The 16,695-nt window shown below is 35.7% G+C and overlaps 1 protein-coding gene across 1 annotated transcript in view; it reads left to right on the top strand.

The window, feature by feature from the left end:
- Nucleotides 1-16,695, top strand: part of LOC121322226 (dual 3',5'-cyclic-AMP and -GMP phosphodiesterase 11A-like) — a 73,623-nt gene that overhangs the window by 35,034 nt on the left and 21,894 nt on the right. The window contains exons 4-10 of the mRNA XM_041261881.1: nucleotides 1,302-1,442; nucleotides 2,052-2,116; nucleotides 4,326-4,458; nucleotides 6,467-6,542; nucleotides 9,309-9,376; nucleotides 10,042-10,134; nucleotides 11,517-11,567. Of these exons, the coding sequence (XP_041117815.1) occupies nucleotides 1,302-1,442; nucleotides 2,052-2,116; nucleotides 4,326-4,458; nucleotides 6,467-6,542; nucleotides 9,309-9,376; nucleotides 10,042-10,134; nucleotides 11,517-11,567 (627 nt within the window). The remainder of the gene's footprint in view (nucleotides 1-1,301; nucleotides 1,443-2,051; nucleotides 2,117-4,325; nucleotides 4,459-6,466; nucleotides 6,543-9,308; nucleotides 9,377-10,041; nucleotides 10,135-11,516; nucleotides 11,568-16,695) is intronic.

A 16,695-nucleotide genomic window follows, 5' to 3' on the forward strand; every position in this document is an offset into this window, starting at 1 on the left:
GATGGACTAAACAGGCTTTATCCTGACATATTTTAGTGTAGAGTGGGCAGCTGATTTTGAAGTAGTAAGGAGCCTGACATAGCCTACATCTAAATCACATGAATGCTAGTTTCTCCACATATTTTATTTGGCTTATCATTTTATTGGTCTTTGATGTGCAGATCCAGTGACGGGGAAGCTACTAGTGTGTTTAGCTGGAGCTCTGGGCTTCTGTTTACATTACAGCTTATACTGAGCACGATAACCTGGGCAGTAGGGCACAATACAAGTCTTTCTGATAATGAAAAATGATAATCTGCCTTTTACAACTGAGAACTGAATCTGAGTGACTCTTGATAAAAGTAATAATAACAGGAAGTTTGGAGTCCATTATCTGAGAGAAGTACATAAGAGAGGGGTTTCACAGACACAGACATAAACAGGAAAGGTGAGGATTGTATCAACTGAAACACCAATTTTTTTTTTTTTTGTTTTCACTTTCCTTATTGTACAAACAGTAATTTTGTTAATATTTATAATGAATAAAATAAAGCTTATTGATACCCTGGATACCGTTGATCATTCTACCCCCACCCACTTGATAAGAAGCCAGATTTTCTTGCTCTGTGTTAAATACTTCCATTGGGCTCCCGAGTGGTGCATCCAGTAAAGGCGCACCGCGTGGAGTGCAGGATGTGCCCAATAGCCTGGAGATCACAGGTTTGAACCCAGGCCAACCATGCCGGGGGTTCCTAGGGGGGGCGGCGCACCATTGGGGGTGTGACCGGGTAGGGAGGGCTTAGGTAGGCTGGGCAATCCGCGGTTCACCGCTCACCAGTGACCCCTGTGGCTGACAGGGAGCCTGCGGGTCTGCTGTGGAGCCATTCATATCTGTGTTGTCCTCTGGCACGATAGGTCTGGTGGCTTCGTTGTGGATCCGCAGTGCGAAAAATGACAGATTGACAGAAAAATGTTTCAGCCTCCGTTCCCTGAGTCACCAGGGGGTTGCAGCGGTGAACAGGGATAAAAATAATAATTGGGCATTCCGAACTGGGGAGGAAACCAGGGTAAAAACCATTGGCGACGACTAAATTAAAAGTAAAAATAAAAAATGACCTCCATTACTTACTTGTTCTTTTGAGCTGTCAAAATGGTATCCTCTACGTAGACGCTGATTGGCTGATGGCTTATACTTGTGTTATAGTTACACATAAAACATAAAAGCAAGACTGCATGGATAGTTATATATTTTTTTACTTTTTAAATATCCTTTGAAGACTATCCACGTTTAACAAAACCATGTTATTGTATTATATAAACAGGCCTTGCTTGAAGTTGTCAATGACTTATTTGAAGAGCAGACAGATTTGGAGAAAATTGTCCGGAAGATCATGCACCGCGCGCAGACATTGCTGAAATGTGAACGGTGTTCTGTGCAACTCCTTGAAGATATCGAGTCACCAGTATGCAGTAAAGCTTCCTTAAAACCTAATTCACATTAGAGGGAGGGGGGACTATTAGCGTGTTATACCAAAGTAACCCTGTCGTCTAATGACTGTAGAAGCTGTTTTAAACAGAAAGGAACACTAAGCTTACTTATTTATTGAAAATTAAATGCCAGAATGTCCCTCTGTACACAGGACAGTTATTGTGAGTTCATATAATATTAGTGGATGTATGGCAGAATAAAACCAAAGGGATAGTGTTAAGCTAATAAAAGTTTAAAAGTAGGGTGCATAGTAACATGTATTATTTCATACAGATCCTAAATTGATATTAGAAAGTTTGAGAAAAGGGGAAAAAATGTAGTTTGATGACATTATAACAATGGCAAATGTTCTCAACTAAGTATTTTTAAAGATGCATTTATTGTCAATTTTAAGATACTGTATACATATTTTACTTGCTTTTGGACCAATTCCATTAAAATGTTGAAATACTAATATAAAATATAAACAATATTATTGTACAGCATTACTTTATCTAAAGCAAGCCAGCTTCTGTTTATTACAAGATATTTAATGCTAGTATATTTAATAAAAAAAAAAAAGTATCATTTTTTTTAATGGCAGGTGGTGAAGTTTACCAAATCCTTTGAGCTTCTGTCTCCGAAATGCAGTGCTGACGCTGACAACAGGTATGGCTCATGTCCACCTTGATACTTCATTGATGTTTTTTGTCAAGCTGATTCATTGCTTGCCTTGTCTGCTTTAAAGTAGCTGATTCTATTGTGAAATGTGAATAAGATTACATGAATTACTCAAAGCAGGGCTCATGTATTGCAAGGATCCCGGGAGCTTTTTTTACTCATAGTCTGGAGACACAGTGGGAGGTCAAATAGCTGATACCCCTTCAGTATCAGATAGTTAATGTAAAGTTTTAGAACTCAATGTTCTGTTAGTTCACTGTAGCTGTATAGATTGCCATAGCAACACTAATTACATACAAGTTGGTTATTAGAATACCCCACAGTGACCCATATGAAAAAGTGCGGAACTGAATGATGGATTGATAAGGACTGGAGTACACCACAAAGGCGGATTTCTGATAGGCTTGCCTCTGTTCTGTAACCCATTTAATAGTAATAGGTAGCAATCTTTCTTAATGTGTAAAGCAGAGTTTACCAGTTTTATTGTTCATAAGCATTTCCCATTGTTTCCCTGTGCTTCAAAGCACAGTCTCTTTAGGGTTGTTACATTGAATTTTTTTTTAATTACACAGATGAAACCACTTCCAAAATTATTGCTATTCATTTTTTCTTTTTTTGTAGTACTACATTTCTTTCTGCATTTTCATATTTGGCATTTGGGAGGTGTGACGGGCTACACCTCGCCCCTGTGTGTATTATATTATTTATTGTATTAGTATTTTAAATTTATTGTTTATGTTTGTAAAACATGTTATTTTATTGTTAATTGTTTTGCCGCATGGATGGGATTAAACTTCCCCATCCCTGCTAAACTCTTGCAGAATGTGACCGTTTCCAGATCTATTAATTTATTACTAATTTGGCAATGGTCAGGTGTATAAAAACCCACAGCTTTTGTTGATCGAGGTTGGTGTTCAGAGGGGAGAACGAGAGACATGAGTCATGAGATAAAGAAAGTAAGAATAAAAACAATTGCTGCTCGTTCTGGTTGTACTCATGCTGGCTATAAACCAGCATGTTACTTGTTTTTTTTTTTATCTGTTTGTTTGTTTTGGCCTCTGTGCCGTTCTTGTTTGTTATAAGTGTTTTTTATTTATTATTAAAACCCGCAGCAGCGCTTTCATTACCCCAGACTGGTGTTGATGTCCATTCACTTCCTGGCTGTACGTCACCATAAGTCATCCTGGTCACAACAGTTTAAAATCTCAAAGGGAACATTTGCTATCTTCTTTATGTTTAAATTCTCAGGGAAAACACACTGCAGATTACTTTCCTAGAAATCGGTTGCAGCTCGGAAATTGGATTGCTAATGGAGCTGAAGTCGTCTGTGACTTTGAAGACTTTTGCGTTTATTTTTTTCAGAGCAGGGTTTAAGAATGAATTCTCTGATAAATAAGGTTGTTTTTTGTGATGTAGGGACAGTAAGCCCACCACAATATCAATCCCCCTGGTGTTAACATGTTGTATTGAAAAATATAGATACCAGTTGTAAAACTCTTCTATATTAGAAGTCACTGAACTCTTCTGTTAATGTTGCTGTTTTATAGATAAAAAGCATATCTGTGTTCTCTCCATTGCTAAACAGGGAACCCAGTGGTGAAATGCTGTAAATTACCAATGTGTGTGTGTGTGGGTGTATGTATACATATTACTTTTATGTCAGTATAAAGCACATATTTCAAGACACTCAATTATAAAACGGTTTGGCGAATACCATTTTTTACATTAAGACCAAACCGGATTTTCACTATGAAACATTAATGACTTGGGTAGCATTCCTTGTGGAAATACAAGTCTTATGATTAACGGGAGGTGGTGTTTCAACTAAGATGTAAGGTATGTGTGGAGCACCCTACTTATGCCACATGCTGAGAGAACACGCCACTATTCAAAAACTACAGCTAATAAATGTTCCCAAAACACCTAGACTAATTGTGCTACAAAGAGTGTTTAAACCTGCATGTTAATGTGGGCAAGCTGCCTGTGCATCCAAAGCTTTCTACACACCAGCTAATAATAATTTTAAAACATCACTAACTTGCACGGAACCTTAAGGTAAAACACTGTGCGTTGACAACAAATGTTTACTTTAGAATTTGAAGATGTGAATGAGACTCTTGTTAATTATTTTATATTATTTAAAATTGGCCTCCTAATGTATTCCTTTCTCCTTTGTTTGGAACACTCCCGTACCAAGTTTCAAAGACAGCTTGGAGAAGTCTTCCTACTCGGACTGGCTGATCAACAACAGCATAGCTGAGCTTGTCGCTTCCACCGGTCTTCCAGTTAACATCAGTGATGCATATCAGGACCCTCGCTTTGATGCAGAAGTAAGTTAGCTATATACAGTTCCTATAGGTAGTATTCACCCCCCTTGGACTTTTTCACAGTTTGTTGTGCTACAACCTGAAATCTTGATGCATTTAAATGGGATTTATTTTACCTTTGATTTACACAACCTACTCAACACTTTGAATGTGTGAAAAAATGAGGGGGTGAAAAAACAAATCAATTAAAAATAAAAACCTGAAAAGTTAGATAAGTATTCACCCCCTTTGCTATGACACTCCTAAATAAGCTCAGGTGCAACCATTTGCCTTCAGAATTCACACAATAAATTAAATGGAGTCCATCTGTGTGCAATAAAAGTGGTTCACATGATTTCAGATTAAATACACCTGTCTCTGTAAGGTCCCACAGTTGGGTAGTACATTCAAAGCAAAGATACTACCATGAAGATCAAGGAGCTTTCAAAACAACTCAGGGATAAAGTTGTGGAAAGGCACAGATCACAGGAGGGGTATAAAAAGATTTTAAAGGCATTGAATATCCCTTGGAGCACAGTCAAGTCGATCATTAAGAAGTGGAAGGTATACGGCACCACCCAGAATCTGCTTAGAGCAGGCTGTCCTCCCAAACTGAGCAGCCGGGTAAGAAGGACAGAGAAGCCACCAAGAGGCCAATGACAACTGTGGGAGATCTACAGTGTTCCATGGCTGAGATGGGAAAAACTGTCCATGTGTCAACAATAGCTGAGGTACTCCACAGATCTGGCCTGTATGGAAGAGGAAGCCATTTCTGCAAAAAGCCCATGTAAAATCCCGCTTGGAATTTGCAAAAAGGCATGTGGGAGACTCTGAAAAGATTTTGCAAAAATGTTGTTGTCCGATAAAACAAAAATTGAACTATCTGGCCTAAATGCAAAGCATTATGTCTGTCGCAAACCCAACACAGCACATCACCCTGATAACACCATACCTACTGTGAAGCATGGTGGTGGCAGCATCATGCTATGGGGATGCTTTTCATTGGCAGGGACTGGGAAGCTTGTCAGGGTAGAGGGCAAAATGGATGTAGCTAAATATAGTCAAATCCTTGAGGAAAACCTGCTTCAGTCTGCAAAAGACCTAAGACTGGGACGAAGATTCACCTTTCAGAAGGACAATGACCGCAAGCACACAGCCAAAGCAACACTGGAGTGGCTTAAAAACAAGAAAGTGAATGCCCTAGAGTGGCCCAGTCAAAGCCCGGATATGAATCCGATTGAGAATCTATGGTAAGACTTGAAAATTGCTGTCCACCAATGATCCCCATCCAACTTAACAGAGCTTGAACAATTTTGCCAAGAAGAATGGACAAATATTGCATGATGGTAGAGACTTACCCCAAAAGACTCACACCTGTAATTGCTCCCAAAAGTGGTTCTACCAAGCATTGACTCAGGGGGGTGAATACTTATCTAACCAAGACATTTCTTTTTTTTTTTTTTTTTTTTTTTTTTTTTTTTTCCATTAACTGTTGTTTCACAATACAAATTCTCTTGCCTTTTCAAAGTGTTGAGTAGGTTGTTTAAATCAAAGGAAAAAAAAAACATTTAAATGCAACAAGATTTTAGGTTCTAACACAACAAACTGTGAAAAAGTCCAAGGGGGGTGAATACTTGCTATAGGTGCTGTACCTCTTATAACAGATCCCTAATCAAAAGGATTACAACTGTTCCATAGGGAATGTCGCAAACATTGTGGCAAACCCAAAATAGTGTAAGATACATTTATTTGACACCATGTTGGATTGAAATGCTTTTTCATAGGATTCTAAGGCTTGCATCTGCTTTACTGAAATTAAAATACAGCTAGATGTTTACAGTAAACCCCCAGGCAACTAGCTTCATATAAAGACCTGCTCACCATCAAGATCACTCATCAGCTTCTCTCAATTGATCTGAGCTCTTTGTCTATTAGAACCAGTTCTCCATTTTACTCATGAAGGGGCACTGTATAACCCTTTTAGTGCTGTTCATATAGGGATTGCACTGTATAACCCCTTTTTTTCTTCCAGGCTGATCAGTTCTCTGGCTTTCATATACGCTCTGTCCTTTGTGTGCCTATTTGGAACAGTAACCATCAAATAATTGGTAAGTTTCTATTGTATTTTTCCAACAGATCTGTTACATTGTTGATAGCTGAGTACAGTAGGTCCAGATTCTGACAGAATGGAAAACATACCCATCTCTTAGAGACTTGATTTTGATTGTATGTGTACAATATCATTTGTCTCAAGTCTGATGAGAGTTTACAGTGATTATTTAAAGATATTCATACACTGTAGCTCTGATGTTGGATATTCCCAAATGAATTGAAGGTAGTCCGTGAGAAACTAAAATTACTTTTCAGCTCCTTAACTCTCTCAGCACTTTGTACCTTTGCATAAAAAGAGAACCTGAATAAAAGTATATAGTAGTACCAGTGTCTTATATGAAAATAAATGTATTGGTGACCACATCTAGAATCTTTGGACTGAGACATTATTAATAAAATCCTGACGAGAATATATATATATATATATATATATATATATATATATATATATATATATATATATATATATATATATATATATATATATATATATATATATTAAGATATTTTATATTTTATTTAAAATCATATAATCATAGAAACTACAATATGATATCACAAAAGTCTATGGCAAGCCAAAATAGAAGAACGGTATCTGACATTAGATTTCGAAAATGTCACATTTTTCGTTAAGTATATGGAAAACTACAAAGAGGTGTGGAAGTCAATATTCAGCAGGTTTCATTTGCCTTTATGAAGCAAAATTAGTTAATTCTATAGAGTGATGTAAAATGTCTGGCCATAGCTGTATAGTGCTTCAATATAGAGGTCATGACTTTTCAAGTTTCTTGGTAAATAGGCGGTACACTTTGAGTTATTGTCCTCATATGTGGTACACAGCTGTATTCTATGATTCTGTCAGTACAGTTCCATTACTGGTGGTGTCCAGTAAAAATAAACTGTTTTGGTACATCATCCATATCAATGATACAGACATGTTTTGAGATGGTCTTATATTATTTCACCCAAGACTGCATAGACAATCTAACGTTTTTCACCTGATTGGTTGCCTAACCTGGCTCACTGGTTCAGCTTTTCTGGGATTTCAATGTACAGAGAAAGCTGGGCTCTTGTTTATTACCACAGAGAGCTCCATCTGGAAATCATTATTTCCCTTTTGGTAATACAGTATCAGAAGGGAATGTTGGGAAGTCAGTGAAGTTGAAAGGAGACATCAGGCTGTTTCCGATGGTCAGCTTTAGGATGATGAGCTGTCACTCAGTAGAGCGTGGGTGGAAGTTATCAGAGCCACAAATTAAAGTAATTCTAATTATATTACTACACTACCGCTGCCAGACAAGCACAAAACCGTTAAGCTTAAAAATAAACATTTAAAATGTAAAGAAAATCTAGGTGCTCAAACAAATATTTTGAAGCTTCAGATGTCATACTGGACATGTGTTTTAAAGTGGGTTAAGTAAAAAAAAAATACCACACAGATACCACCATCATAAATTAATCAGCATACTGGAAATGTACTGGCAATTGGCTTTACAGAGAATCATACAGTATTGCAGATTTTTTGCTCTTACTATTTGATTTAGATTCAGAATAGTTGAGAGGACACTGAGCGGTTTTGAATTCTGTTTCTCCAATATTCTGTTGTTAATCTTTATAACTCGTTTAGAAGGAAGTCAATGCCTCTGTTGAATCCTAGAATGTAGTATATGAAGGCTCCACTTGCTCTATTAAAACTGAATACTGGAGCAAAATAATTCAGAACCACTCTGAACCACTGCTAGAAGAATTCAGAGCCACTCTGAACCACTGCTAAAAATAATTCAGAACCACTCTGCTCTGAACCACTGCAAAAAAAAGTACAGTAAAAGGTGAAAAGGGCATTTGAAGCTATTTGCTTTTTTATTCTGGATGCAAAAAAAAATTGAATGCTTATTTTCTCTTTGAACACATGTTTTATTTAACATTAACAATCAATAAATTATCTGTCAGATTGTTGTGGTTATGGGTTTATAACTCAAACCAGACTCATCACTCACACACACTTCTGGAATGGAGCAGGCAAAGGCAGCCTTTTTTTTTTTTTTTAACAGAATTAAGTTCCATTTTCAGGACTAACTTGTGCAGATCAGCAAGCACGTCGTTCCTAACGCAACTAACCACAAACAGCAATGTGTCTTGTCTGCCTTGTCTTCAGTAGAAGTTCATTTTTGTTTTTGTTTTTGTTTTCTTTTTGTTGTGTGTATTTTTGGTTTAAAGTTTTGTTTTGTTGTGTCTTTGGTTAGTTAGTTGACAGAAACAATGGCCTAGAATCGCTTCTCGAAGCTCTTTACTCTAAAATGTCTGTACGGTTACAAAACTACCGGTATAAACAATTTAGACATTTAATTTAGGTGCTTGTAAATAGTTTTTTATTTATTTTTTTCCGTTAGAATTGTATTTGCCATTTTTTTAAATGACAAGTAAATATATTTGACTTACCCTTGTGTACTGTACATACAACTAGATACATCTACTAGGAAAATAAATACAGTAAAGCATAGAAACTGCATGTATTCTAGTATTTAACATTAATTCTGAGTCACTGATAGCAAAATGCTTCCTAATTTTGAAAGTGTGCTGGGAGACTGTTTGCTGAATAACTATTGAATGTGTGGGTGTTACTTTTAAGTGATTGGGGTCCTGAGTATATGAAACATAAGCAGTCATTCTGAACACATAGCAACGATTAAAAAGAAGGGGTTCTATTACCTGTACACATGACATTCCTAAATAACCTGACATTAATTTTGTTCCTAACACAGGAGTGGCTCAAGTTTTAAACAGACTTGATGGGAAACCTTTTGATGATGCTGATCAGCGGCTCTTTGAGGTGTTTTTTTCCCCCATAATTTGCTTAGCACTGTGATTCTGGTGCTAATTCTAGCATAGAAATGTACTGGAACTACTTGATTCAACAGTTGTAAATTAATGCTTAGTGAAATTTGTGTTACTGCTGTTCATAATGCATTAATATAGCATTCTTAAATGTTAACATTGTTAAGTTTTATTACTTACTAACTAGAGGGTATTAACACATTTTGCTTGCTAAACTACAGTATATCCAACTGTTTTGGATTCATCATTAATACAGTTTGTACATAGATATTATTCTTTCTTAGAAGAATAACACTAGAAAAAAAGGGGTTGTTGAAACATCTGTGTCTTTAATAGTAGAAGTAATTTACAAATAGTACAACAATATGTAAAGAATTCTATTGGCATGATGTATTATCATTATTTTTAATTGCCATTCTAAGGCAAATAAGGTAAAACTGTATGTACTGCCCCTATAAATGGCCTGGCAGTAAAGTTTGTAGATAATAGTCAAATCCTTGCCAAAGAAAAGCTTACCCCCAGTGTAATATTTATGTTTATGTGTTATTTATTGCTCTTATTTATTACCTGCATATTAAACCTGCCTGTTTTATAGCACTGAAGTACCAGATATGTACACATGTCTAGACCCTAACAAAACCCTTGTGCTGCTTCCCACAGGCATTCGTTATCTTCTGTGGCCTTGGCATCAACAACACAATAATGTACGATCAAGTGAAGAAATCCTGGGCAAAACAGTCGGTAGCATTGGATGTAAGGACAGAATATTTTTCACATGACATTTCTCTTTTATTATAAACCCACTGATACAGTACAACGAGTGTGTAAGGTTAGCAATAGGATACGCAGGCTCTCATCTCATGGTTGTATGTTGGGTTTAACCTGAGCTCAGTAGAAATGGAAAGCTATTTGAAGGCCTTTGCAAAGTTTCTGGGTCGGTATCAGATCAGACCCTAATGGCCAAGTACTTGACAGTTATAGAGACCAGATTGTATTCTCAACCTCCTGTGCAAGGCTGATTTCTCCTGAGCTGTACCGCCTGTGGAGAGCCTTCAGTCATCAATGCTGTCAACTGAGCAGCTTTCAAAAAAAAATATGAAGAAAAATGAAGCTGTTCAAGAACTCATAAGCAATGCAAACCTATATAGTCCTTCTTATGCTATCTATTACCTTTTTTTAAAAGCAATATTTTGTAGAGGTGACGCATTACAGGAAGAAGAAGAATGTAGATCGGAGCCCTTGACATGTCTGAATAAACATGAGAGTACTTGATCAAATCAGAAATGCATAAGTAGTAAAAGATATGAGAAAAGCACCTGAAGGGACAGCGTCCCTTAACTTTCCATGACAGCATCTCAGCCTTCTCAGTCACAAGCCTGGTACATCACCACTGGGTGTCATATAGCATGGTGCCCACAGACAGCATTTATTGATTCATATACAGTACCTTTAGTAATATGCAAGGGCATATTATGGTTCTTTAGTCCAGTTCTCATTCCATTCGAGCACTGCTGGATCGAGTTGAAAATTATAGTGAAAAGAAGTCTTCAAGTGTTGAGCTCTAGAAACTGATCTGTTGATTGCCAAATTATCTCCCCCAGAATTGAGCAAAAAGGAGGTGATATCAAATTTTAATAAAGGTGGTTATCACTCAGTAAGATTTAAGACTTATTTACTAAATGTAATGTTGATTTTTATTTTGAACTCATGGTAATTGTGTATTGTAATTAAAAGTTAATAAAATATTTAATTAACTAGTAACAGTACATTATGATAATAATTAGGCAGTCTAAATGTATTAATTTATTTAAAAAAAAAAGAACAGTTCTTCAGATCGTGACAAAACTGATGCACTTTTTTCTGGAAATTCTTGAGGTTCTCATAATCTAGCTCATGTTGACCTTGTTATGCACGATTTATGGCATGTGATTTATTTAAGCATCTGTTCCAATACTGAGCTCTCTTAGATTTTATTATAAATGAGAAACAACTTTTGCATCTTGATTAGGCAATTACAATAGTACAGGAATCAGCCTTGGGATATTTTTAACCACATTTCATGTCTCTGCTAATGTTTTTCCTGCTAATAAAACTACAAATTAAAGAGTCTTGTTAAAGGTATGATTCTGTCACAGGTCCTGTCCTACCATGCCACTTGCTCAAAGACTGAAGTTGATAAATTTAAGGTAAGGAACACATTTTTATATAAATGAAATGTATATTAATATTAAAAGTTGCTCTTTATTTTCTATCTTGGTGGATTAACTTTACATTCAAACATAGTTATATTAAATACACAGGTTAAACTAGCTGAATGTGATACAAATGCGACCTAAACAGACCTAGAACTAGAACTACTAGATTCAAACAGTTTCTACTGGTGGAGATAGACTTTTTTGAAATAGGTAATTTATTTCAGCCATTCATCTTGATGCATTAATAAAACATCCATATTTGCTATTTTATCATTAGTTCCTAGTTGGTGATTTCTTAAGTTAATACAACACATGTTTTTGTAGAGGGACTGTTGAGGATTCCACTGCTATAATGCAACACTAAATGTAAGTGCTAATGCCAACTCTTCACATTAAAATTAATGTAAGCGTACACTTAAAGTTTTATTTTTAGAGGAATGTCAGTGTAATTCGATTGAATTGTAAAGATACATTTGTGCCACTGTGCTGATAAGCACTGTGTTTGTTGACACTGTTTAAAGTATGATTGGCACCCACAGTAGGGCTCAGAATTTGGCACAGGTTTAATTAGAAACCTATGATCACAGGGATAACCATTCTCCTCGAATCCTGTGTGAACCTGCCTGCAGTGAGAAGGGGAGGGCAGTCACTGTGACAGCACAGTGCTCATTGGAAATGCTTTCCAGGGCAGCATTTATAAAACGAAGCTCTGGTTTGTGGGGAAACAGGAATAGTCCAGTATCACAGGGTAGGGAAATAATGCTGTATGTCTGGTATTTCATCCCACCTACACATCTAATCGTCTATTTTTAACACCTTTTAATTCTGTTTTATTATGCCTTACCAATGTAGTAGTACTTTCCATATCTTCCCATTTTAGATTTTGAAATTTTAGTTGTCTTGAAGCCAGAAGAGCTGCATTTGAACCATTATTGACTTATGTGGTGGTGTTATAATACAAAAAAGGGTTTTAACTACAGGGTTAGTAATAAAAAAATAAAAAAATTAAAAATACAGTAGTATTGTTACACAATACATTTTTATTACGAATTTATCATTTATAAATGATAACTTCCAGCTGTTAGTTGGCCCTTAACCCTCAAAATTGTTAAGAACAAAATATTGATACTGGCAGTTCTTTTTTTGTGATCAGATTTTTATTTGAGAAATGAGATACACATAATTCATCAAAATGTTACAAAAGAACATTACCATTCTCCCCCATGCCCCCACCCCCACCCATACTGGCAGTTCTAAGGAAGGAAGGAATGAATTGATCCATTAACATTAAACCCACAGCAAGTTTACACTTTACAAATATTTCTTATGATTAAAAAGTTCTGAGTTTGTACATGATGAGAGGTACTGTTTCATCATTCCCACCATCAGATTAAAAATCACTGTGTTTCCATGGCAAATATTAGTATTTTTTTATGTTTTATATTTTAATTTGCAAAAAAGTGGTGGTGAAAAAATGATTACCTTTTCGTTGCTTTGAATACCATTTGTTTAATGGTAAACAATTCCTATTCATTGCTCATTTGCCCCAGGGCCATGTATTAGACTATATTTTACTTTATTCACAGTTCAGGGGTTGAAAAAGAGCAGTAAAAATGCAAACAAGAGGTATCCACCTCCATTTTATTACACATGTAAACAACATCCCTGGAAACTATGAGGCATTGCAACAGCAATTCTTAATTTATTAGGGACTTAATTTTGAAATACCTCAATATTATTGCAATATTATTACAGCTTCCTTTCCCTCCTATGTCCACTGAAGTAGAGATATCATGCAATTTAGAGAAAATTATATTTACATTATGTGGGTACCAATGCATATTTTAATGGCTTAAGCTTCACCCCTTCCATGCTCTCTAAATGCTCCTTTGCTTATTCCTTTGGGTTTCTGTGGTTTTCGTTGTTCTGTTTTGTTTTCATGGTTTAGAATGACATTGAAAAAGGAATAATACTAAAGAAATGGCAGCAGTATGGGGAGAAATGTGTTTATCAATCAAAACCAAGGATTCTTACATGAGGAACTGAGCAGGCATTTAAGAAAAAAATGTAGTCCATTTCTTTTTTTTTTTTAATTCTAAATATAGATATTCATGGTCTCACTATATTCCTGTATGAGAGAAGCTTCAGACTTAGAGGGAATTACCATTAAGGAGAGTTTCTTGGCAGTAATGGCGTGGGATCATTTAAACTGGATGGTGTTGCAATAGAGGGAACTGTTAATATCTTTTCATTTTTATGCATTTCAGGTTTTGAATTTTTTGATTGATAATAAAAGTAATTAGATACCATAGTTCTTTTTTTTTTTTTTGGATATTGATTTTGGTTTCTGTTGAAGAGGTCTCAATGGAGGTTGTCAGGGTGATAGCAGACTGGCTTTCAGCCAATCAGCTTATGAGTTTTAACTGTTGACATATGATTATTCAGCATATTCTGCATACTGAATTATAATGGGATATTAGTGTGCATGTAATAATGACAGATGAGAGATCATGGTTTATACCATAGTACTTTCACCCATGCATATTACAGCTTGTACCAGGGAGTTTTAATATTACATAGTCATTGTTATAATTTTAAAAGTATGCTACGTGCTGCAGTAAAATGCTATCCTGCTTATTTTTAAATAAGCATTTATATTGTGTTCCATAGGAACTGAGTAAGTCCAAGAGTAAGTTCACATTATCCACAAGGTAAATCATTTTCTCACCTACATACCATTCATGTTTTTTTGGTTTGCAATTGTTCATATCAATATGTTTTATACTGAAGACCATTAAAACATGCTTCTGAATAGTTCCTCACAAGGGCTTTTTGATAATTCAACTCAACTTATAATCCTGTTCTAGATTCTGAATGATGTTGTGATGGGCTAAATTAAGAAAATAAAATTAAATGACAAATCTTTCAACTAGAAGTCTTTGTGTTTATTAATTAGAAATCGGCTAATAACATGCAGTGAGTCTGCTGTTTTTTTTTTGTTTTTTTTTTACAGGGAAGCTTGCACGGGTGTTGAAAGTGAAACTAATAATCAAATTAGTCTCATTCTCGTTTTTCCCTCCCCTAACATTTAAAGTTTGATTTTCTCAAGACAACATCTGTGCGGGTTACTATTATGATAACTGATAAAAGGGTGGCTGAATGTGTTTCTTATTTATATGTTAATTATGTTTTAAACCAAGTTTAAGCTTGATTGCACATTATGACTGGATAGAATTCGGAACAAAATATTTGGTCATTATAAATATGGTAAACTCATGAACAATTGTCTTCTAAAAAAACCCAATTAGCAGTCAATATTGCAGCACCTTGCAGTTGTTCTTTCGTGTTTGAAACAAATTGGTGCTGGCTTCATGTTTGAGCAAGATAATGAGCTCAGGCATTTTCAACAATGGTGCATTAGTTATCTGTAACACACCATATATCTAAAAGAAATGTGATAGACTACTTGTATTCCAATAGAATACAGACTATGTGGGATTGTATGCAACGTGTACAATCCCCAGGGACATCCTACAAGAGGCTCAGAAGCTACAGCTGCTATCCATATACTGTAAGATATACAGTACAGAAAACTTTTCACAGGCATGTGAACATATTGGCTACATAGAGACCTAGATAGCACACAATGGTTGTATCGCCATTATTCCTGAAAACAAAAACAACACTTGACTTCTAAGTGCCACGCCAATGGATGTGATTTAATGATAATCATAGACAGGCTATGTTACTGTTTAAATAACGTACCTGTCATTTTTCTTTTCATTGTTAACATCCTGACAACTTTTTACACTTTTAACTTTAAAGTCTTTTTCAAGTCTCTTTTCAACATGGCCACTCAACTTCAAAAATCCACCTTCTGTACGACATGTACTGTGAGTCCAGCATATTCCCAGTCCTTTGAAATGTAATGCCCTGAATGAGAAGCTAGAAAAAAGTGCGCGTCCAATCCATTTTTAATGGCTTCTATGCATTATTTATATAGTTGTGAAAACGCAGCTAGTACAGCATATGCTTGCTCTGCTCTGCTGTGAAAGAATAAGGAATTACAATCTCGTTTCAGAGTGTTTGATTTTTTTTGCTGCAATAATATCTCCCCTGTGAACACTGTAAACACATTACTGACAGCATGTGGAGATCTTCAAAGTGCAGAACAGTAATTGCAGGTGATCCCTCAGCAACTGATAATGAGGAGCATTTAATCCTGTTTACCCAGTTGCTTTTTTAGATTAAAAAAATGTACTTGTGAGATATTTATATAAAAAATGTGCTTGCATATGAACTAATACTGTATATAGTGCCCTGTTGAATTCCAGTGGCATAAAAAAACACCTACTTATTTTGAAGTGTTGCAACTATACAATAACAGGGTAGCATATATAACACTTATTCTAGTATGGTCCCATCTACCAAAATATCTCATCACCTAATCACCAATTCAGTGTACACTTGATCTAAAAAAATACCTGTTCAGGACAGTCTTATACTAGCTAAAACTAGCTTTGCCAAATCATAATGGAGGAAAATATTTTTCAAGTTGAATATCAAAATATAAACTGGATGCATTGTAATTTATTCTATACAACACATACAGGACAGAATACACACATACTTTTGTGGTTAAAGCAAACCCTTGAGTGTGGTACTGTATGATGTAGTAAAGCTTGATTGTGATGTTTTAAAGCGGGATTTTATCAACAAGCTCTTGCAGCCAGTAACACTGCAAAATCAATTGACAGCTTGGGTTATCAATTTAAACACTATCAGAGAGAAAGTACGCATTTCCATGTGGTACTACATATAGGGGCGATATTGGGAAGGAACTGCATATTGTTTGGTTCATCTTCTAATATAAATTGAGTTATTTTAGCTGTGACAAAGTCATGGAAGAGAATACCATCCAAACATTGCTCATCATGAATTGGTGATGCCTTCCCATTCAGTTGAAGTAAGGCACTGGATTATTAGGTATAACATGACACATGGGGTCAGATTTATCAAGCTCTTTGCACCAATATGCAATTGAAAGTCCTCAGTCCAAAGTTGTTGTTTTTTTTTTCCCTTACTCCTAATGCATTTAATTGAAAATATAATTCATTAT

This window comes from Polyodon spathula, chromosome 10 (assembly GCF_017654505.1).
Source record: "Polyodon spathula isolate WHYD16114869_AA chromosome 10, ASM1765450v1, whole genome shotgun sequence".
In the NCBI taxonomy this organism is placed as follows: Eukaryota; Metazoa; Chordata; class Actinopteri; order Acipenseriformes; family Polyodontidae; genus Polyodon; species Polyodon spathula.